At 42.8% G+C, this 23,442-nt stretch overlaps 1 protein-coding gene across 5 annotated transcripts in view; it reads right to left on the bottom strand.

Annotated features, from left to right (window-relative positions):
- Positions 1–5,053: 5,053 nt before the first annotated feature.
- Positions 5,054–23,442, bottom strand: part of MCOLN2 (mucolipin TRP cation channel 2) — a 50,975-nt gene continuing 32,586 nt past the window's right edge. For 3 of the 5 annotated variants that reach the window (XM_081056063.1, XM_081056062.1, XM_081056064.1), the window contains exons 8-14: positions 20,926–21,038; positions 19,632–19,781; positions 18,134–18,235; positions 17,905–18,027; positions 10,483–10,689; positions 8,718–8,839; positions 5,054–5,875 (exon numbers count right to left, since the gene is read on the bottom strand). In XM_081056063.1, coding sequence (XP_080912189.1) covers positions 5,839–5,875; positions 8,718–8,839; positions 10,483–10,689; positions 17,905–18,027; positions 18,134–18,235; positions 19,632–19,781; positions 20,926–21,038 — 854 coding nt within the window. In that variant the 3' untranslated portion in view covers positions 5,054–5,838. The remainder of the gene's footprint in view (positions 5,876–8,717; positions 8,840–10,482; positions 10,690–17,904; positions 18,028–18,133; positions 18,236–19,631; positions 19,782–20,925; positions 21,039–23,442) is intronic. The other 2 variants (XM_081056065.1, XM_081056066.1) reach the window with 2 other exon arrangements.

Raw genomic sequence — 23,442 nt, 5'->3', positions numbered from 1 at the left:
CTAGTCCACCGTTCAAAGCAATTTTGGAAATCTTTTTCTGGAATGGCCATCAGAGCTGTCATCATATTATCCTTGATGTCCTGAATGTCATCCAAATATCTTCCTTTCAATTTTTCCTTTATCTTTGGGTAAAGAAAGAAGTCACTGAGGGCCAGATCAGGTGAGTACGGAGAGTTCCAATACAGTTATTTGTTTACTGGCTAAAAACTCCCTCACAGACAGTGCCTTGTGAGCTGGTGCATTGTCGTGATGCAAGAGCCATGAATTGTTGGCGAAAATTTCAGGTCTAACTTTTTCACACAGCCTTTTCAGCATTTCCAAATAGTAAACTTGGAGAACTGTTTGTCCAGTTGGTACAAATTCATAATGGATAATCCCTCTGATATCAAAAAAAAGGCTAGCAACATCGTTGCCACAAGTTTGAGAACTTGTCACACTTTGTATTTGCTACCTCAGATCAGCAAAGCACAGACCTGTATTTCGCACATTCTGACAAATTTGGTTAAGGCAGTGGGCTCCTAGTAGAGGATGAAAGGTTTTGCCTGGGGTGAAGGAATAGAGTTTGTGACGGCTTGGACCTGGGGCCCTTAACCCTCCCATCACGACTGATGGCTTTGCTCCTGATGACAGGCATTTAGGCTGTTCATGCCCATACCGCTCCTCCACAACTAAATGTAAGCTTCCCGGTTGATTATTGCTTCCAGGTCAGGTCTGGTGAGACATTTGCAAGGACTTTAAATGTGCAAGTGGCACCTTTGCACACTTAAAAGTCCTAACTGGAACAAAGAACACCAAAAGTGTGTGGTGAGCTCACTACAAAATACAGATGTTCCTGGTTGGCCCAGGTGAATCCATCTGTATGTTTGTAGGCCATGGGAGAAAAGCTTTCTGAAGATCTAATATTCATTGACCACTTATGACACATGCCTATTCTATGAACTTTATGTTTTGACATTTAATCTTCGCAATCCCATTTTACAGATAAGGAAGTTGAGGCTCAGTGTGACCTGGGCAAGGAGACTCAGCTAGTAGAAGGAAGTCAGGAGCCCAGGCGGATGGGTTGCAAACTAAACGTCTTAAAGTCTTCACTATGCCCTGGTCCCGTGCAATCTACAACCACCACAGAAAACCAAAAGGAAAAAATGGCTCAGCTTTCAATTTAATGCCAGGCTTTGCGTGAGTTATTTGACTTAAATGACAATCCCACCATTGATTAAGGTTTACAGTCACCACTTAGAAGCAGAAAGTGATTTGCCCAGGGACACAAAGCTACAGGGTAAGATGGGATTTTAACTCAAGTCTGTCTAGATGGCTCCCATGCCCATGTTCTTTTTTACCACTCCAAGCCAATAATCTTAAGGATGTTACATCTGGCTTTACGGGTGTCACTGCCAGCCAAGGAGGTACATTCTACAAAAATTGGAGATCCTAAAATGAAAGCAGCAGGCAGAAGCAACTAGCAGGCAGAAGCCACGTGTCTCCTAACTTTCACAGTGAACTTTTCCAAGTAGGGTAAGGGAGAAAATGGTTTGTCCCAGATGTGTCTATTAACAGAGTTATGAGAAGAACATTGTTCAATAAAATCTGAACAGATAATACAGTTGGTAAAGTGACAATTGTTTAAAATTATTAAAAAGAGAGAAAACAATGTTTCCACAGATACAGGGTAACCTTGAAAAAGATTTTTCTTCCTGAAAGTGTTCTGTCCAGCTGGAGGGAAAGAAATAAAAGGAAACATGAAAGCCAATAAAAGAAAAACAGGAGCACGGAAGAGCATCATTAATCTTCTATTCAAACGGCAGTCACAGCTGCAGATTTTGCAAAAGGCTTTAATAGCAACTCTGTTCAGAGACAAATTAAGTATTGGGGTATATTCAAAAGTGAATAAGCGATCTAATTGCATACCTGATTCTGGAGTCATGCAACTGACCCCAGAACCACTAGTTAAATGGTCATTAGTTTAAAAGTCAAATATAACTAGACATTTTTTGTAAGAAATTAACTTAAATGATAATTTTAGAAAAGTATTGTGAGTGTAGATATGAGTCATTCACTTATAAACTTTAATGGTATTAACTGGATAATCTTCCCAGCCTAGGCTTGGTGCAGGAATGTAAAGAAAGTATGGGAACAAGGAAAGAGGAAGAGGGCATAAGATGGAAAATCTGGTAGGGGCTTGGTAGAGAGAGGCAGGAACAAAAGGGGGAGAGTCCTGGGACGAGGGTCCTGCTTAGTTTAAATTCTACTCTTTACCAATAAATTTAAAACAGTTGACCCCCCGAGATATCTCAGGTATGAAATAAACCTATGCATGAAGTGATCTTCATCTCTGAAGTGATTATCATAAATGTTTATCGAGAAAGACTGGACGTCATAAAAATGGTGGCGTGAGATGAGCCTCTTGAAATCTCCCCTGGAATTTACAACAAATTGAACAATTATAACTCCACAAAGGACTCCCTGTGCAGCAGACAGGCAAGACTAAGAGGAACACTACTGAAATCATCTAAAGGTGGACAAATTTGTGAGCGGGGGAGGAGGGAAGGTAGAAGTGCAGAGACAGGGCCATGCAGGCACATGATGCAGACCTAGCTCAGTGCTCCGAGCTCGCTGCATCCCAGAACTACCGCAGCTGCGGGAGAGGGAAGGACTTGGACTGCTAGGGCTCCGCTTATGGCCCACAGGGCTGAGGGGGCAGCATATAGCACGGCTGAACCCAACGCTCACAGCAGAGACCTCGGAGCAAAGACTGAGGGAAGAAGGCTGAAAACGGTGGTTTAAGCCCTCACTGCTGAGCAGAGAACGGAAGCCTTAGGCACTGAGACTAGCCGCCCCCTCTCTACCCTGCCAGAGCTCACCCCACCCCCACCTGCCTGGTGCTAGAAGCAGAACAGTAGCAGTGTCAGATCAAAAAAAGCGGAATATTTGCAGTTCTGAGAACTGTGGTCCGCAGACATGGACTCGCAGTCCAACTAGTTCCAGCCAAGGGGAGGGAGCCATGGAAGCAGGACTGGCTGTGTTGGTGGTCACTGCCATTGCTCTGGGCCACCTCGCACAATCCACCCTGCCTTTGTCCCCACCTACCTGGGTGGATCCCTGCAGGAGTAAACAGAGCTACTGAAATACATGGGCTCTGAATCTGGTGCAGGAAGAGCTTTGGAACTTCAGAAGCTCTCCACATCCTACCACAGAAGTGGCACCCTATGACCCAGGTGAATTGTTCACAGAGGAGAAGCCCACCTTCTAGGAAATCCCCCCCATTCTGTGAGAAGCCGGAATAGTGCAGAGAAAATATAACACTACAATGTGAGAGAGAATAAAAGGCTGCAGTCAGAGAGAAACTAAACATTCTACCAAAACCTACTGGAAAACAAAAGAAAGACCTCTTTCTATCAAGCTGCTGCAGAACCCACTCCTGTAGATGTCTAGGAAGAGAAATAATAAATCATTAATTGCCATGAATAACCAAGGTAACAAGACAGCTCAGAAAGAAAATGAAAGTCTCCAGAAAATGAACTTAAAGACATGGAAATATGTGACTTAAATGACAGAGAATTCAAGATTGCAGTTCTTAAAAAACTCAACAAGATGCAAGAGAACACAAACAGGCAATTTAATAAACTCAGAAACACAATCAAAGAACAAAATGAACGTTTTACCAAAGAGACTGAAATGTTAAAAAAGAACCAAATAGAATTTCTGGAGATTAAGAACTCAATAAAACAGTTCCTTATGTCCTCTCCTTAATGTCAAATGCATAAAAGAAGCTGAAAAAGTGTCCTTCTCCAGAGCATTTGAGATTTTGCTCCCTGGCATATATCATCACTTTGGCTCAAATAAACTCATAAAAATTCAAAAAAAAAAAAGAACTCAATAAAACAAATGAAGAATGAAATAGCCAACTTAGGTAGTAGAGTTGACCAGATGGAGGAAAGAATCAGTGACATCGAAGGTAAAATATCCAAAATATATAAGGAACTCATACAAGTCAACAACAAGAAAAACAAACAACCCAATTGAAAAATGGGCAGAGGACCTGAAGAGACATTTCTCCAAAGAGAACATGCAAATGGCAAATAGACATATGAAAAAATGCTCAACATCACTAATCATCAGAGAAATGCAAATGAAAACCACAATGAGATATCACCTCACCCCAGTTATAATGGCTATCATCAACGAGACAAACAGTAACAAGTGTTGGAGAGGCTGTGGAGAAAAAGGAACCCTGATACACTGTTGGTGGTAATGCAGACTGGTGCAGCCGCTATGGAAGGCAGTGTGGAGGTTCCTCAAAAAATTACGAATAGAATTACCATATGAGCCAGCAATCCCTCTCCTGGGTATCTACCCAAAAAAATCTGAAAACATTTATACATAGACACGTATGCTCCAATGTTCATTGCAGCTTTGTTTACAGTGGCCAACACATGGAAACAACCAAAATGTCCTTTGATAGGTGAATGGATAAAGAAGTTGAGGTATATATACACAATGAATACTATTCGGTGGTAAGAAAAGATGAAATAGGACCATTTGTGACAACATGGATGGATCTTGAGATTATAATGCTAAGCGAAATAAGTCAGACAGAAAAAGTAGAGAACCATATTTCACTGATATGTGGTATATAAAACTGAAAACAAAAAAAAACACAAGAGAAACAAATGAAGAAACAAAAACTCATAGACATAGACAATAATTTGGTGATTACCAGAGGGTAAGGGGGAGGAGGGCTCTAGAAGGGGTCTAATATATGATGATGAAAAGAGAACTGACTCTGGGTGGTGAACACACAATGTGAGATATAGATAATGTATTACAGAATTGTACACCTGAAATCTATGTAACTTTACTAACAATTGTCACCCTGATAAACTTTAATTTATAAAAAAAATATTTATTTAATAACTCCTATACAGTAGCCCCCATATTTCCTTTGCTACTTTTAAGAAAGTGAGAAATCCCTTTCAAAGATTGAAGAGTTCATAGACGTGACATAAATTTTTCACTAGGTAGACGTTAAGAGATACTACATTTTAAAAATAGTATTCATTCATGTTTGATAAAAATAAATTTATTTAGGTAAAAAATACCATCTTCCTTGCTTGAGACAGATAAATCCCCACCCTCGTGGAGTCTGTTTGTTCAAATAAGTGACCACTGGTATAGTTTACTTCCACATGCTATGTGTGTACAATCAACAGTTAGCACAAGCGACAAGATGTTTCCTATTCATCCCCGACTCTGCCAATGGTTGCTTCATATCATGCTGAAAAAAACCACAGGAAAACAGGCCAAGAAATGTCCATGGCAATAGGTCTTTTTGTTGATTTAAATGTGATCGTTAAATGGCCTAATAGTTCTCTCGCTTGAGTGTCGAATTTGGTATTGCAACCAACTCCATCTCTGTGCAGATCACCAATTAACAAATGTCTTCTAAGCCAAGAATCATTTTTAAAACAAACTCTCATTTGATGAAAAACACCTTTAAATGTGTGGCTTTAAACACCATTGTTTTGCCCAATCTGCAGTGCGATTTCTTTTTTCAAACCCAATATTGTCATGTCATAAATTAAGACTAATAGAGAATTTCATTATCACTGGTCTATTGCACTAATGCCCAGTAGCTGACTGTGGTCTATGCTTCATCGTCCAAGTTTATAAAAAGGGAACTTTGGAACTTCAGTTGCGGTCAGCCAGCTGATAGTCGGTCCTCTTTCCCACTCCACATTAAACAGCAGTATTTTGGGACATGCTGGTCCAAACCATTTGGGGTTCCTCCGCATTGTCACTGGATAAGGAGGCCTGATACTGGATTATCTTTGCAGAAGAATTTTAGTTAGTAAGTACCAAGTGGTCATCACTTCCTTTCCTGCAACAGAAAGGGGAAGGTGGAAAGAGAAAAGAACAATGACTCAGAAATCTTTGAGAAGGAATAGGAATACTCTATAGTCTAGGCATACATGGGTTATCAACATGCTAAGTGCAACATATAAAAACAAGAAAAAGTAAGAAGGGCATTTTACATGATTTTTGGTTTGAGTAGATGCTTTTGGCAACTTTGAGGAGCTGTCCACCTCTTGAGACCCTCCATCTCCTTCCTTTGACAAAGACTCCCCAGTGGTTAACACAGCAGATTTTCCCCCTTAGCTGCAGTAGAGAAGCGGAAACCCTGCATCCGTTCAACCAAGCGTATCTTCCCAACGAGCCACACTGTGTTAGAACTGGATGACGTGTCAGAGGTCTTCTGCTCCACCCTGAGGACAATGGAGGGACCACGAGGTTTAGGAGCGGTCGTGGGACAATTTGGTAACTGGGAAGGTCCAAAATGAAAGCCCGGGTGTTCCGATGATCAGGTTAGAGGCTCTGCTAACAGTGTGAAGGAGAATCCGTCTGTGGTGGTTGCTGAACTGCTTGGTTAAAAAAGAGTGACCCCTATCTGTACTTTGCCGGATGCAGAGCTGTGATAATCAGGGCTGTCTGTCATGGGCTCTGGAAAGGGGGCCCAGACACCAATATTTGCAATGCCCATACTAATTCCCCAGGTTCCCTCAGTGAGGTCTTTCTCCAGTATTTACTCTCTATTCATAGCCTTCCTCAATTTTATTCCATTCTTATGCCCCTAGCCTTTAAACACATCCACGTGCACTTCATTTTTGATGGCGTCAAAGCAATCCGTTGTTCTCAAGGCCCCAGTACAATGCATTTCCTTCATCAGGCCCTATGACCTTTGCTTATCTGTGTAGCCTCCATCCAACCCCCCTAGATCTAGGCTTCGATCTGAGTATTCAGCTGAGACAGTTCCTAGCTGACCTTACCCATGACCGTCTTCGGTAATGGCCACTTCTATTTTTATTTGTGTTTCCTCTTTTTTCCAAACTTTCAACATCCTAGATTTTTCAGTTGATTTCCTTTGGTGGACTCCCCTGTTCCATTTAATTCTTTCATTAAAAATGCACAAGACCTTCCTTTTGCACAGGCATCTTCTCAACAACGCTTAGCCCATCTTAGGGCAAACTGTCAGCTGATGTTGCTCCCTAGCATTCAGACCCAATCTTATCAATTAATCGTTGAATTCACCCCTTAAATCTTTTACTTACTCCATTTGGCTGAAAACATTTGACATCCTCCTCGGGCTTTTTGTGATATAAACCAAGGCCCCAAACTCAAACACCAAAAACCTATTGGTTTCCTTCCAGAATCCACAACTGCATTGTAAGACGATCTTTTTTTAAATTATTTTTTATTTGTATTGGGGAAGGGGAATAGGACTTTATTGGGGAACAGTGTGTACTTCCAGGCCTTTTTTTCCAAGTCAAGTTATTATCCTTTCAATCTTAGTTGTGGAGGGCGCAGCTCAGCTCCAGGTCCTGTTGCCGTTTTCTAGTTGCAGGGGGCACAGCCCACCATCCCTTGCGGGAACCGGCAACCTTGTGTTTGAAAGGTCACATTCCAACCAACTGAGCCATCTGGGAGCTCAGCGGCAGCTCAGCTCAAGGTGCCGTGTTCAATCTTAGTTGCAGGGGGCACTGCCCACCATCCCTTGAGGGACTCGAGGAATTGAACTGGCAACCTTGTGGTTGAGAGCCTACTGGCCCATGTGGGAATCAAACCAGCAGCCTTCGGAGTTAGGAGCATGGAGCTCTAATTGCCTGAGCCACCGGGGGACCTGCCCGACAATTTTTTTTTTTTTTTTGCAGTTAACTACATAGTAGAAAAGCAACTTTGAGAGACTTTCCTTATACAAGGTGCCTCTTAGGAAGCAGCTGCCTATTAAGAAAATTAATTTCCCTTTATTCTAGCTTCCATGGCAACAATTTAATGCTCTGAGAGGATAAAATGTGATTTTAAAAAGTTATCTCTTCTCAGAAGACCTCATTTCATATTTACCAGATATTCTTTGGAAATGCTTCAATCACATCATTTCAAATCCCAAGATGCAGAATGAATTGATTAACAGGAAATACATCCTGTGGTTTTTATGCAGCAATTATGTTCCCCCATCTTCCTTCAGAAATTTGGTTTAGAGAATCTTTTGCAAAAAAAAAAAAAAAAAAATCATGGGTAGGGGATATTCTGAAAACCCCTTCCCCTGACTAGAGATGAAAGCAAACATGGGCACAATTAAGAAAACCATCCTCAACTGAGCCCCATTCTGGCCCCTAAACCACTATATGGAGGCTGTGCCACAGAGGTCTAGACCGTTTTCTTAAGTGTCCTGATGAACAGTGAGCAAAACAGTTTAACCATGAAAAGCTACTGAGGAGCATTTCCAGCCATGGATGTGTACAGCCCCCTCTCAAGCAAGTTCCCTGCTCTGCTCCAGGAAAGTTATCTGTGCCCCATATTGTGAAGAGGGAAGACACCTTTGACATTCCGAGAGCTCTACCTCTAAAAATAAGAGCTTTGACCTCTTACTTGGGCCACTTAAAAGAGTTCTCCCTCCTGACTTTTAGGGACATAATTCATGCCTTCTCACATGGGTCTCATAATATTCCCAAGAGAGTTCAACCATGTCATGTAGCTTTCGACCCTGTTTTATAAGAATTCATTTCTCAAGGCAATTCCACGGGGAGGGAAACAATGAAAAAATGAATTATTTCCCACAAGAAGCTGATTGCTGAGGGCAACGTTCACCTGGGGAAGACTGTTTGCGAGGGCAGCAGGGCAGCTCCCCTCAGGAGCGGGGGGACCTGATGACATAGAATACTGACCTCCTTAGGCAGCAGATGCAGGACAGGAAGGCTGAGGACTCTGCCTGGTACTCTCCTCTGCTACTACATCCCTTCAGGAACTCCTGAAGATCCGTCTCAGGAAACCCATTCTGTTGGTATTTCTTTTAAAAAGTACACAGTATTGGTACCTTATTTATAGAGCATGAGAACTTGCTCCCTTTGTCAACAAACCAAACCCACCTTTGCGAAAATAAAATTCTCCCACACTGCCAGCTCAGATCCAAGAAATGATACTAATAATGTCAGTCCCAGAAGGCCAAGTCAGGGCCACGATGGGACAGAGAAGAATCCAAAGGAAAACTCCTTAAAGAAAGCCAGGGTGAGGTAGGGGAGGGATGTGTTGATAAGAGGAATAAAGGGAATAGTCAAAAGTCTAAAGTTTTAATGCTAATGCAAGACCAGGTAAGCCCTCCCCTTCCACTCACTGCTGACGTAGAGTCTGCCTGGGAAGTAATCTCTATTTCCTCTACTTTTATAGAAGATAGTCACTTAGTGGGGCAGAAAGCAGTAGGTTCTTTCAAGCAGACACAAAGACCCCGAGACCCCCACTCCTCACGCTTAGTGAGGTCATCTACCATGTCAGTAAGACTTGGTCCACTCACAGGGACACTGCCACATCAAAGACAAGAACCCACAGGGCAGAACTGTATAGCAATTGTCTCTACATGCTCAGCCCTGCTGCTAGAGCCAAACACCCATTCCCACGTGAAAACTAATCTCCCCATGCACACAAAAAAGTGCTCAGAATTTCCAATGGATCAGCTTCTTCTGAGGTAGTGTGAGAGAGTTCAAGAAGAGGACAACGTCCCAAGACACTGACGTAGCACTGCAGGTTGCTCAAACCCTGGCCCTGAAACAGGATTTTCTGAGCATGACTATCTGCCGTGGAGAGACCACCACCCTAGGCAGAGTAATCTTCAAGCTCCAAACAAGTTAAATGGACCCAGATGGAAAGGATACAGAACCTGTTTTGTTCTTGTTGCTAGGTAACCAGCAGGGGTAGGTCAGAATTAGTGAGCAAAACTGTTGTGGAAAGCCTGGGTCCCTTTTACAGTTAGCTTCTTGGTGAATTCCTGCCATCTCCAGGGTCCTGTCCCCCTGTCTCCCCTTCTCCCTGTTCCCTGTCTCCCCTGATCCAGAGCAAATGTTTGCAGGGAGGGGACAAAGTCCCAGGCTGTTGGCTTCAGGTTTTTATTTTCTTCCTGTTTCGTTAATATTTATGGTATGTGTTGTGTGTATATATGTTTGAGTGGGCATATCTGTGCACTGGGAAGATAGGAAGCTAAATAGCCACAAAAGCCTTAGCTTTCATAATTTAAAGGAAACCTGCACCACCAAATGGCTGTGTCACCCAGTGTATAGGTGTGTCACTATCTGGACAGTTGTCACAGCGGTGGTCACCCCTTATCACTGAAACTTACCACTCAAAGCCTAAGTTCCAGGATGGGCAGGTACCCGGCCATTGCTGGGAGCAACAGCCCAGCTATGTGATTTACCAAGCTCAGTCCTTCTCTTTTCCACCACACCTGCAAACCAATCCACCTTGATCTGGGTGACAGGGGCGGTGTCCTAAATGCATACTTCAAATTAACCTCTAATATCCAACAAGTTTCTTTTCTACAAAACCTCAAACTTCAAGTAAAATGTAGTATTTTTAAGTGAGCAAAAAACGTAGTATTTTCCTATGTTCCAATCAATACAGAATTTAGGGTTGCTTTGGCAGGAAATATTGATCATTACTTACCTTAATGGTATCGTAAGAATCTGTAATAAGTGCAATGAAAAGGCTGAGAATCATATATATGAAAAGACTGATGAAGGAATATAAGTAGAGGCGACTGAACAGCCACACCATGATGCTTTTCTGCTGGATTTGAGCAAAGGTCGCAAACATATCATCACCGTTGACCAGAGAAAACAGACACTCAGAAACTGTATTCAGAGCTACAAACTGAAGGGGGAAAACCAAAATTAGTTTTTGAGACATACTACACAGAAAGAGCAGAGAAGTACCTAGTTAGCTTGTTTTGTTGAAACTGTTGTCATTATTATGATAACATTCATTTTAAGACAGCTAGAATACCACATGTGGGAAAGCTTTATCCAAAACTCCCCTCCATACTCACAAAGACTATCTCGACATTTCCCTCAGTTCTTTCCTATGCATTTTTTTAATAGATTTGTAGACATATCATCTAACAATTTCAAATCCTGACTTTTTTTTCTACTTAACATCGTCTTACATTATTCACATTTAGAGAGCATTCATTATATAACAAGACCATGCCTTGAAAATGTCAAATTTAACTATTTCCATGTCAATGGACATCCCAATAATGTTTGCTATTATAAAGAACAATGTAATGAACATTTCTAATCATAGTTGTTTTTTTCTTTTTTTTCCCCCTGTTACTGGGTCTAAGCAATTAACATTTTTAATGCTACAATGTGCCAAACTGCTTTCTAAAAGAACTGTAGCAGCTGTATTCTACCATCAGCAAGGATTGAAGTGCCTGAGACATACTATAGGTTTAAGAAAATGTTGCTAAATGAATGGTTTCACTGTAGCCTTTCCAACCCTGGGTCCTGGTAATTTCAGCACATTAAAAACTAAAAATGGCCAGGAGTGGGAAGTGTGGAAGGATGAATGATCACGCCCAATGCCTTCTAGGGGCTCCCAAGCTAACAGTGGACAGGCCACTACCCTGTGCGAGAGCTAGGGATAGACTGTACAAGAAAAGTGACCCTCCGAACTAGCGCCTGAAGGCTGAGCAGTTGACCAGTGAGAGGAGAAAGGGAAGGACTGGCTCAGGGAATAAGGGGGTCACTACAGTTCTGCGTCTAAGAAGTGGCTATAGAGGTGTGTCTGTGCCACGCAGCCAGGGGCCTTGTTTGGTTTTCCACATACTTCAAACTAATATAGGCCATAACTGGAAACTAGTAAAACATGTCAGTCAGAACAGTGACATGATCTAATGTTTCTAAAGGATATCCAGGTCTTGTGGAAGATCTCCTAGAATGGAAAAAGCCCAGGCACAGGGATGCCTGGGCAGGGTGAGTGCAGAGCCCAGGTGACACTCCTTGCCAAGGAGGAAACTGAAGAGAAAATAAGTGTGCGAGGGAAAAGGGCTTCTGATAAACACAGTTTTAGACAAAGGTGGGTTGGGTTTGAGGTGCCAGGCAGAAATGCTGACATGAGGAAGAATACCACTGGAATCCTGCAGCCAGCCATCCTGGCTTAAGTGGTTGACAAACTCCTGCCACATCGAGTACAAAACAAACAGCAAGTGCTTACCAAACTAACATCTCTAGAGCCCAAGTGTTAATTAACATTAGATTAACGTGAAAAGCTTCTATCTAAGGAGCTAATAATGACCCAATAGGCAAAAGATGATATGGTTTTCAGAAACATGGAACAAGTGACTGTAGAGTTTTGAACCAAATTTTGTCCTTAGCGGTGGGGGCCGTATGCCCATGAAGTCATTGTGGCTTTGGGGACAACCAAGTGCCTGATGGATGTCTATGAGACATCCCCACTTGGGGGCTGTGGTACTGCTTCACACGCAACACAACTTCCTACTACCTTTACCTAGAAGATGAGCTTTCCTTCCCAATTTCCCTATTTCCGTCAGTGAGTTCAGTCTCCTACCAAAAAAAAACAAAAAAACACTTACTCCAAAATAATCAAGCACTTAAGGCTATGTGTCGAATTAATTAATCTCCCCCTCTCTTCCATCTTCTAAGGTCTGTCTGCTCCTGTAATGTTTCTCTGACCCAGTCTTTCTACTCCATTCTGATGTCAACACTTGTATCTCGATGACAATAGAAACCTCCAAGGAAGTCTTCTTCACTCCAACCTCGTCATCTTCCAGGCCAAGCTGCAGTAAAATCTAAACTTCACAAAATATAGCCTTCTGGTCACGTTTCTAGATTGAGAATACACAAAGTCAGGATGCAAAGTAAAAATCCAGACGAAGAAGGCTGGGAAACGTTCCTCCTTCACGTAGCCTCTTTTCTGTTTTTTCCTGTTACTTTCCATCTGTTACTTTCCATTTTCCTGTTACTCTTTCCATCTCCTCACTGTCCGCATGACCCTGTGCTTTTCTCCTTCCGCAACACCAGGCCTATTTCTCCATCTTTTCCTCATGAAGTTTGTTCTCTTCATCTGATATCTTCTTCTGTGTTCACCTAAGCCAATGTTGAAGGGCTATTTCAAACTCTCCCTCAGGACAGACTGCCTCAGCCGCACTAGTCGCCGTACCACTAAGAAGCGCGGTGTAAGCTACCGGTTGGTCTTCTCATTGGTCTTGACCACACTTCTCCATTCCCCAACTAGACAGCAAACACCATGTCTGCCCCTTCCTGCTCCATGTGTAACAAAGGCAGAGGACAAAAACATACCCTGAGCAAGGACCATGCCTGCCTTTGCTGCAGCAGCAAAACCTCCAAAGAACTAAAGTTGCTCCATAGAGACCTGAAAAGAACATCCAGTTGAGCAAATCACAACAATATGCAGAATACTTAACAGGCAGTTCTCAGCACAAATATTTTCCATTCCCACTGGTAGCCTTCGGACAATGAAGGTAAAGCTGGTTTCTATGGACATCAATTACGATTCTGACAGCACTATTAATAATTCATACTTCTCATAGTTTCTTTTGGAATCTGGCCAGTTCCTTTCTTTAAGTTCAAGAACCCCTAACAGTCTATGCTTCAGGTTTCAGAACTGCAAATAGCCAGTTGGTTGGTACATAGCTAATTCATTCTTTAGTTTTCTGTGCAGTGACTTATCAGTCTAGACATAATACCTATCTCAACATTAACATTCACAATCAGTATACCTCCCTTTCCTCTATGTAGGTGAGATTCATTTTAACCCACCAAGAAGTTAAAATGGAGACCAAATAAGGTAAACGACCGGCCACACCCTGTCATTTTGTACCACAGAAGTGGCTGTGAACCAGTCAGTTTCTATGGCCAAAATCCATGGTAGAAGTGAACATTAAAAATAGCCAAGGTGGGCCGGCTGGTGGCTCAGGCGGTTGGAGCTCCGTGCTCCTAACTCCGGGAAGGCTGCCGGTTCGATTCCCACATGGGCCAGTGGGCTCTCAACCACAAGGTTGCCAGTTCAATTCCTCGAGTCCCGCAAGGGATGGTGGGCTCCGCCCCCTGCAACTAAGATTGAGCGTGGCACCTTGAGCTGAGCTGCTGCTGAGCTCCCGGATGGCTCAGTTGGTTGGAATGCGTCCTCTCAACCACAATGTTGCCGGTCCGACTCCCACAAGGGATGGTGGGCTGCGCCCCCTGCAACTAGCAACGGCAACTGGACCTGGAGCTGAGCTGTGCCCTCCACGACTAAGACTGAAAGGACAACAACTTGAAGCTGAACAGCACCCTCCACAAGTAAGATTGAAAGGACAAGAACTTGACTTGGAAAAAAGGCCTGGAAGTACACACTGTTCCCCAATAAAGTCCTGTTCCCCTTCCCCAATAAAATCTTTAAAAAAAAAAATAGCCCCGGTAAGGAGAATAAGTGCTTCCGGTCTAGAAGGGCTGTATCCATAGCAAGATTGGTTCTCACGAGCTTGTAAGCCCCTGGAAAGCAGGTACTTCTGTCTCCTGTTCATTCACCAAACTTGTTGGGTCCCTACCATGTTCTGTGCACCATGCTAAACGCAAGGAATGAAAAGAGCGATAAGCCACAGTAACAGCCCTCCAAGAACTCAGTCTTGAAGAACCTGACAATGCTTGGTGCACAGTAGGCATTGAATAAATAGTAAATGGGTATTTCCACAAAGAGCTCCCATCAATTATGGGACCGCAGCAAGAACCCAAGCATTTGTCCCACAAATGATGTTTTGTGATCGAGCCAGAAAGAACTTACATTTGAATGAAAAAGAAACCTGTGATGTCTTATGTCAGAGAATGACATAAAAATTTTGCTTCAAGAGCTGGTGCTAAGAACCCCAAGCAACATTCGGGTACAGTATGTCAACTGGCTAACGGTTCTTTTGAATAAGAAAGGTGCTTGGCTAAAACTAGAGGCTTTGAAAGCATCAATATGTAGTACCAGTTCTGCCGCACTTGTATCCATGGAAGCAAAGTCCAACAATTTTTCAATTCCTTGGTCTTCTCATTTGTAAAATGGGGACAATGCAAGACTAGGACTTATTCCTCACAGCAGAAATGTCCTCTGGAAACGTAAAAGCCACGTTAGAGTAATGCTCTTCAAAAATGCATCTTGAATTATTAAACATCAACAGTCTCTAGCCCTCTGTGCCCAGGTATTTTGAATGGCTGCTGTGCCAAAGTCCATTAGTACTGGAACCAGCATCGGCAGGACACTTCTTGTATCTTTACTCTCTTTCAGTTGAACCACTGAAATCCAGTATCTGTCAGGAAAACAGGAAGCTGAAATGCAGACTCCTGATGCCAAACAGCAGTGCAAAACTCTAGTTTTCCTGATACCTCTTCTTTAGAGTGGTTTGTTTATTTAAAGAAAGAGTTAGCTTGTACACCCAAGGTTGCTATGATTCTAGATCCTAGAAAATGCTTGTTGTGCTGTTCCACTTTTGAAGGCTTCAGGTAATACTGAAGGTCTTCTGATTCAACAGAACCTGAACATATTGACAGTTTGGATTAATTTGGGGGAAGGAATGCAAGGGGCAGTAAACATTTCTAAATTCAGATTCAAAGAAGAAGCAGTATGGAGAGGGAAAGCACACAAAAGTCCTGAACCAGACTGACGGTTTTCTCCCTCCACTGACGAGTGTATTCACTGAATTAATTTACCCATGCATTTCCCCAGTTTATCAGCCCGGCTAGAGATAGGAGACAGATCCCATAAACAGACCTGTTAGGAAGCTCTAGAGATGGCCCTTTTATCCCTCTGCTGGGAGACATGGAAGGGTGACATGAAGTTAGAGACCCAAGACGAGAGGTACAGCATCCAACATGGCAGCCACAGCCACATGTGGCTACTGAGCACCTCATATATAGCTAGTCCAAATTAAGATGTGCTGGCAGGATAAAATATACACCAGATTTCAAAACATAGTACCAAAAAAGAAAAAAAGAAATGTAAAGTACCTCAAAGTAATATTTTGGATACACTAGCCTAAATAAAATGTATAATTAAAATCAATTCTGTTTGTTTGCTTTTTAATTTTTGTAAGTGGGGCTACCAGAAAATGTTCAAATCCACATGTGGCTCTCATTTGTAGCTCTCATTATATGTTTATTGGGCCATGCTGGTTGAAAGCATCCCAATCTCACTTGAATCCTTTACAAGGACAGAATGGAATGTATGAAAATGCAGTCAGATCACAAAGCAAATAACATCATTCTCCACATGGTAACCCCGGACACAGTTGAGAGAAAGAAGACTGACTGCTCTCTTCTCATCGTTGATCTATTCTTGGGTCAAACAAATGTCCTTTTTCAGTCTGTTTTAGACAATATCAAGAAAAGCCCTATTGGGTATTGGGCAAAGCATGTGTATCGGGGTCAGGAGGACCTGAATGTGAGTCCCCTCTTTGCCACTTACGAGCTGCGCAGCCTGAGGAAAATTATCTAACATATGAAGATCCCTGTTTTCTGTAAAAAGATAGTATTTCCCCACAGGGTTACTGGGAGGGTTAACCAGCAAGAGACTTAAAGAACTTGGGCACCGTAAAACAGTCGAGAATGGCAGCTATACTAGTAAATGTCAAGCAACATTATCTGGGCACCTTCCAGAGCAACAGAGGGGTAGGGGAGATGAAGGGAAATGGAGATAGGATCATTTGTGTTGAAGCCTTGGAGCCAGTGAATTACAGCCAAAATCCTTAAACTCAGTATTTATTCTATACAGTGCAACACTGCCCTCTAGTGACAAAAATTCAGAGAAGCATTCAGAACAGGAGGCCAGAAGAAAAATGGAAATTAAGTTCTCCAGATCAGAGAGATCATATCAAAGAACAATTTTTACTCATGAGTCATCTTTAAAACAGGGGCATGGAATTGGAAGCGCAATAAGATGATCAAGATTTACTCTTAACCCCGAGATTGTCACTTTGTTAATTATAGTTTCTCAAACAGGAAAACAATAATTCTCTTTGGACATATTAAATGTAACACCTAAAGAGGCGAGAGCCTGGGTGTGTGCCAAATTACTAGGATATATTTCAGTAGGACAACACAGAAACTTTGAGCTTTGTGGATTGCTCTCTTTTTGTGAACAGTTTATAAACCAGATTTGACCACGTTTTGTTTAATGCAACTATCACGGTCAAAACCCAAGGCTGAGCTGTTAGACAAGCTCCAGTGTAATCCTCTGCATGTTTACCTCTTTTCTTCTTGCAAAGCACCTAAGCCAAAATAGCAGTACGCTGGGCTGTGGTGGAGATGAAACGAGAGATGACAGAAACACTTAGCACGGTGCCTAACACAGAATGCTGGCTGCCGTTATGTTTATTTTTTGTTGTTTCTGTTGTCCCAATGGCCAGAGGCCCACTGGAGAAAAAAACTACAAGATGCAATAATTCCTATTACTTTTTTTGGTTTGAAAACAAGGCCTACCTGATTTCATTTCCTGATGTTTCTACGAATCGAAGTTATCATTTTAAAACAAGAACATCTGAGCATAACTTTGATGTCCCTGAGATTATGATGCTGACTGAAGCCCAGTAATAATTTAGAATTCAGATACTGATCTTTAATAAGGCACAAAAATGGCGGTCATCAAAACCACCTGCAAAGACAAGATGTGCTATTATTTTAATCATAAACCTAATATGGTCCTGTCTCTTTGTCCACTTCATTCTCCTCAATTAACTTGGATACAAACCCTAATACTTGAAGTTAGAACGATTTTGTAATAACTTTCCTCATTTAATGTTCATTTCTATTAAACTGATCTCATGTCCAAACATTTTTTATTTGATGACCAGCTGGGTTAATAGGTGACCCCGTAAGCCAGTCCCAGACAACCATGAAATGTGCTCTCTAGTCTCTTGCTAGTTTCAATATCCTGAAAAGGAAAAGAAAACCAATGCAAAGATAAGGATGGGTTTATTGACTTCAAGGGTATGTGCTGGAGGGAAGTGGAAAGAAGGGAAGTGCTGGAAACCCACTTCTACGGGTCTCAAATGCCTACATCGCAGAAGGAAGAGTCAGTGCTACACACCTTGTTGTGATATGGTCCTAAGACAATCCAGCCACAGAAGGTGTAACCCAGGTAGATCATACCAGCACAGGCACAGAAACGAAGAACTTTTGGCAGTGAGGCTTGCATTGTTAAAATGAGCACCTGAGGAAAAGGTAACAGAATGGGGGAAATTAAACAGGAGCTTACTAGAACCCAAAGTAGAAGTGAATTTCCATTGCAGTAGCACCAGCCAATGCCATATCCTTACATTATATTTTTGGAAGTAACCCAGGTATCTGATAACTCCAACCCAGACGAGCAGAGTAGAAGTTCCAAGCAAGATGCTGCACAGATCGTAATTTGTGAGATTCTAAGAAATGAAAAAACAGACATATGAGCACAATACTCTGCTCCTCCCGGTGTATTAACCTCACTTTAAGTTGATTGGAAAGGAACAGACTGCCTGCCTCTCTATAGGTGATACAAGAATTTATAAACCAAAGAAGAAAATGATAGAGCAGAGTTCCAAATGTGTTTCACATTTCCTTTTGGTATTTCAATGGGTAGAACTGATTTTTTTTGTTCAAATAATATCCTGAAATAGAAAATGCATTTACACTGACCTAGGTATTCAAGAATATAAACTAATGGTGTTGGTTAAATATGAAACAATACCATTCAGCTCAAACATGATTTGCCAACACAGTTCCTGCTCTCGAGGATTTGTAGGTCCAACTGAGCAGACAAACACTCACACACGATTCTACTATAATATGCTAAGTGCAATGAGAGATGCTGCCTGGCTTATAAAGGGCTTCCCATGGGCATGACCCCAGAGTGAAGCTGGGCCTGGAGGATGCGCTGGGCAACAGCACTTCAGACAAAGGTTAGACAAAGGCCTAATGCTGACAGCTGGCAAGATGTCCTAGAGGGGCAGTATCGATGGGTCAGCGCGAGCTGCAATGGGAGAGGGAGGCAGAGCTAGATGATGAGGACCCTGGAGGCCACTTCACCTAAAGGGGGTCCCGTAAGGCAGAAAGGATTGTAACAGCAAGGTAGATACTTCCAGAAACATTCCCTGACAGCTATGTGGATGGAGCTGAGGGGTATAAGGCTGAAGACAGGACAAGCAATGATGAGATTGCTGTAGCTGTCCAGGCCAGAGCAGAAGTTGGCCTGAAGAAGCCAGAGGCAGTCGAGAGGGGGGGAGGGGTACTTTAGGGTCAGGAGGTCAAGCTGGTGAGATTTCCTGACCGGCAGCATCGCATGGAGGGGAGAAAAGCTGGGTGGAGGAGGAGTCAAGACTTTGTCCTGAGCTTAGATCAACTACGTTATACAGTGTCAGGAAGCTCGTAGACACTCCCATATTCCTGCCCTCACCCTCCTCCATCAGAGCACCCATTGGTCATGGATGATTACCACTGGCTCTTGACATGATTGGTTCACGGGTCAGCTGCTGCTTTTACAACTTAAAAAAAAAACTAACCCATTCAAACAACTAATAGTCTCAAACTTCAGTTCCTACACTGAAGATGCTGCCAAGTTCCCTAGGGATATTTATAGAAATACCATCTTCCACAGAACATCAGCTTCCTTGTTTTCCCTTCATGAGGAATCAAGTCGGAGGAAGCTTGGATTTCATGGGTATGAGAAAAGGGAAAACTTGAGAATCAAACTAGTCTCCACAAGGATTTTATATTTTAAAGTTCGTGAGGTCATCCAGAAAGATAGAAAGAACAACAGATTTAAAAGGGGTTGCCCCTCACCTTGACTTTAATTTCCATTTTCAATATGGATCCGATTATTGTCATCAGGTCGCTGATAATCACCAGGACATACCATCCGTTGATGAACTCCCATTGGTCGGCATCACACACACGTCGCTTGTACTTCTCCAGGAAGAAACTTAGGAATCTCTGTGGCAAACATGTTAAAGAGCATGTCTTACAAAGCACACCGCCCTCTGGAAGAAGACAAGTGCAAAGCAGTGCTCTCGCCTGTAAAATGATATGGCATTACCTTTCCCAAGTCAAAAGATCCACTTCAAGGCTGGAGGGCTATGGCCTACACTTTCCCCCCTAATCTACCCCAGCTGAAGTAAGCATTCAAGTGCCTGCCAAGCAAACTCAAACAGTACATGCTTATGCTCTAACTCCAACAGATTCTCGGTGTAAGAGCTAACACATAGTACATTCCAAATACTTTACATATTGTCAACTCAGTCAAACAGACAATACCCTATGAACTGGGCATTATCTTCCAGAGGAGGGAACTGAGGCGTGGAGAGGCTACGCCAGGATTGGAGTCCAGCTCCAGAGTGTGTGCTTGGCAGAAACAGGACCCTGACCTTGGATCAGAGCATCAAGGGACTTGAGGTAGGAGGGAGAGGAAGTAAGAGAGGTGGATATTTACAAAATAAGTTGACAGAGGTCAAGAATAAAAAACATAGAATGTAGAGTATTTCTTTGCTCCACAGATGGGATTCTGATGACTTCAGGCACCTGACCCCAGTCCGCATTTACACACAGGCCACACACCAGAATAAGATCGGTGGGGAGCTGGAGTATATATTCACAAGAGCCCTGACAATCAAAAGGTAAACTGAAACTCAGACGGGAATTTTAAAACTATTTTTAAAATACAGTAAAGTATTTTATGATTCATTATAACCCATTTACCATGCCTCCCTGTCAAAATGAACTCTGATTTGAAGACAAAAGATGAAACCCACACATGCTATTATTCTGTTCTTAAGATCACTCCTGAATTTAAAAGGGTCTCATTTATTCTAGAAACAGTCAAAATCTTGAGAGCTCACCATTGTGTATCTGTGCTTCTTGGCTCAGTTTAAAGCAGGATAATGACCTGATCCCACCTGACACCCCAGGAGTGTTTACTCACCCTACGCACCTCAGGCCTTGTAAGGGGGCCATCACTCAAAGGAATCTAATTATTCAAGGGCTCAGAAAGGGCAAGATGACCCAACAACAGGGTCCACTGTTTGGACAAACTGAGGAGGGAGGCCAGGAGGGGAGCAAGAAAATTCAAACACACACTTACCTTTCGTAAACTCAGAGCAAGCACAATGGATCTTGTGCACAGAATAAGAGACGCAGAGCAAATCACAATGACAAATGCATCAAACACCAGGACATACTGAGTATTTTTCTGGACTGAGGAACAAAAGCAGAATTCACATGTTTAACACACCTAACTTGGGAATAATTTCCAAACGAGATGGCAGTCGAGAAAGAGGTTCAAATGATACATTCTTAAACATCAGAAACAAATCACAAGGCGATTTGTTCATTCAGAACAATTCATTCAGAAGTCCACAAATAAGGAAAATCATCCCCTGATGTTAAGTGTTATACATTTAAAAACATATGAACTCTTAGTGGAGGTACTAAAATGTATTTATAAATATTTACTATAGAAGATAATTCAACAGAAGGTGGTTCAAGAGGCAAAACTATTGACATATTCTGAGTTCTTTCACATAAAAGTACAAATATCAAGTTCTCCATGAATGAGGAAACAATTTAAAATGCCACCAACTCAGAATCCCGATTTCTGCTTCCCAACCTTACAGTGCACTGTGCCAGCAAAGAGTGCCAGTTCAGTAAGCAATTTTTGCACATGGAGAAAATAACCTCTTGGACTGGAAGTAAGAAGGGGAGTGGTAATCTGATTTTTCTCTTGGAACACAGTAGCACAGGGAATGAACTGGAGGGAGATGAAACTGTAAACTTAGCTTCTCTCAGACTTCATGGCATTGCCCCAAATCCCAACTTGGCTCTCCCCCTGCTCAGCCCCTTGCCCTCCCCAGCAGTCTCATCACCTGCCAACCACTGCTCTGGCCCTACATTCCCTGAAGTACGCTGGTCTTGCTCCTTTCCTGCTCCCACCAGGTTCTCTCTCTCTAAATCTCTCTCTCTCTCTCTCTCTCTCTCTCTCTCCCCCCCCCCCCACCCCAGGGACTTTGCACATACTGATCCCTCTGCCTGGAACAGCATATTTCCCATCACATGTTTAGATTATTCTTTTTCAGTCTCGGGTTTCAGATTGTGAACCTTCCTCTCAAACACAGTTCCCTAAATCCCCAGCTTCATTAGCCCCTCTCCCAATACTCTTTCACAGCACTTTCCACAAGTGTACACGCCTATAGCTCCTTTTAACTCTCCTTTGCTTGATGACCACTGTATTTGTAAGTACGTCTTCAAAGACAGCACAAGAAGCACAGAGACAGTGTAAAACAGGAAAGAACATGGCCTCCGCGGTCTGAAAACCTGGGTCTGAATCTCGGCTCTGCACTCTGAAGCTGACCAGCCTTGGGGATGGTGCTTCAATTCCCCCATCGGAAAAATGGGTAAAATAAAAAATACCTACGTCATAGGGCTGTTGTGAGGATTAAACAAGTTCACATATGAAAGCACTTGGAACAGCCCCAGGTGAATAACAACAGCAAACCCCTACAGTGGTATCATTTGATGTCCATCTTCTCCACTAAATGATTGACACTGGGAGGCAGGGACCATATGTATTTTGTCAACACTACGTTGCCTGTGCTTGGCATGCTTCACTATGCGGACAAATAAATGCAGAGAGACTCCAGCGGAACATGAAAAGACCACTGAATAATCTACGAAGGAACTTGTGAAGGTCTAAGCGAAGTTTGAGACAGAGAGGCCCAGAGGAAGAAGGCACAAAGCAGCAAGAGATGAAAAAGAGACAATCAACCTGGTCTCCAATGGGACCTAGGGAATAAGGAAGAGAGACAGACCGGGAATGACTCCTGGTTTTCTTGGGTAAACTGAGCTCAGTCTGGACATTCATGACAAGAAAGGTGGCAGCTAAAGCCATGAGTAAGGAGGCAGCCACTCAGAGAGGCCCCAGAGAGAAATGCGGACTGGGAGGAGGGGGCAGTGACATGGGAGAATTAGAAGAGAAAATGAGCTCAGGAACAGGAAGAAAGGCCAGAGGAAAAGGGAACAGGACTGGCGACAGGTAACCATCGGGGGAATCTAAAGTCAGACTGCTCCCCAGCGACAACTGTGCAGGGAAGGCGTTTAAGAGAAAGACCGAAGTGTCCACAGTTATTGATAACAGAGACATGACAGTGGCATGAGTGTCTGAGGGCAAAGCTGCTCAACCAGTGGGTTATGACCACAGCCAGCTGCTAAGTGTAATTCTCCGAGCGAATTATTCAGCATTGCTAAGCTTCAGATGCCTCACCTGTAAAATGGGGGTGGGAGGGAGCAATTGTACCTGCTTCACGGGCTGTCAGGAAACCAGGTGAAACAATCCATGCTGAGTGCCTGGCACTTACAATTACCTTTAGCCATTTTATACGTAAAGGTACTTCAAATGGGTAGGTAAGAAAGCAATTTAACTAGACGCGAACCCAAGACCATTTTTTTGAGGGGGTGCACAGATTTGGGTAGAGGGAATAGGGGCAGTTCTTGGGGAAATGGGACTGAAATTCTTATGAAATGCAAGGACAGCGTCTAGTACTTTCCTTTCTGACATGTAACTAGAACAAAATCTCTAAGATTGCTTGTAGTGGGAACACTGAGG

This window comes from Rhinolophus hipposideros, assembly GCF_964194185.1.
Source record: "Rhinolophus hipposideros genome assembly, chromosome: 8".
Taxonomy (NCBI): domain Eukaryota; kingdom Metazoa; phylum Chordata; class Mammalia; order Chiroptera; family Rhinolophidae; genus Rhinolophus; species Rhinolophus hipposideros.
The sequence above is the reverse complement of the archived record's forward strand: the minus strand, read 5'-3'. Positions and strand labels throughout refer to the sequence as shown.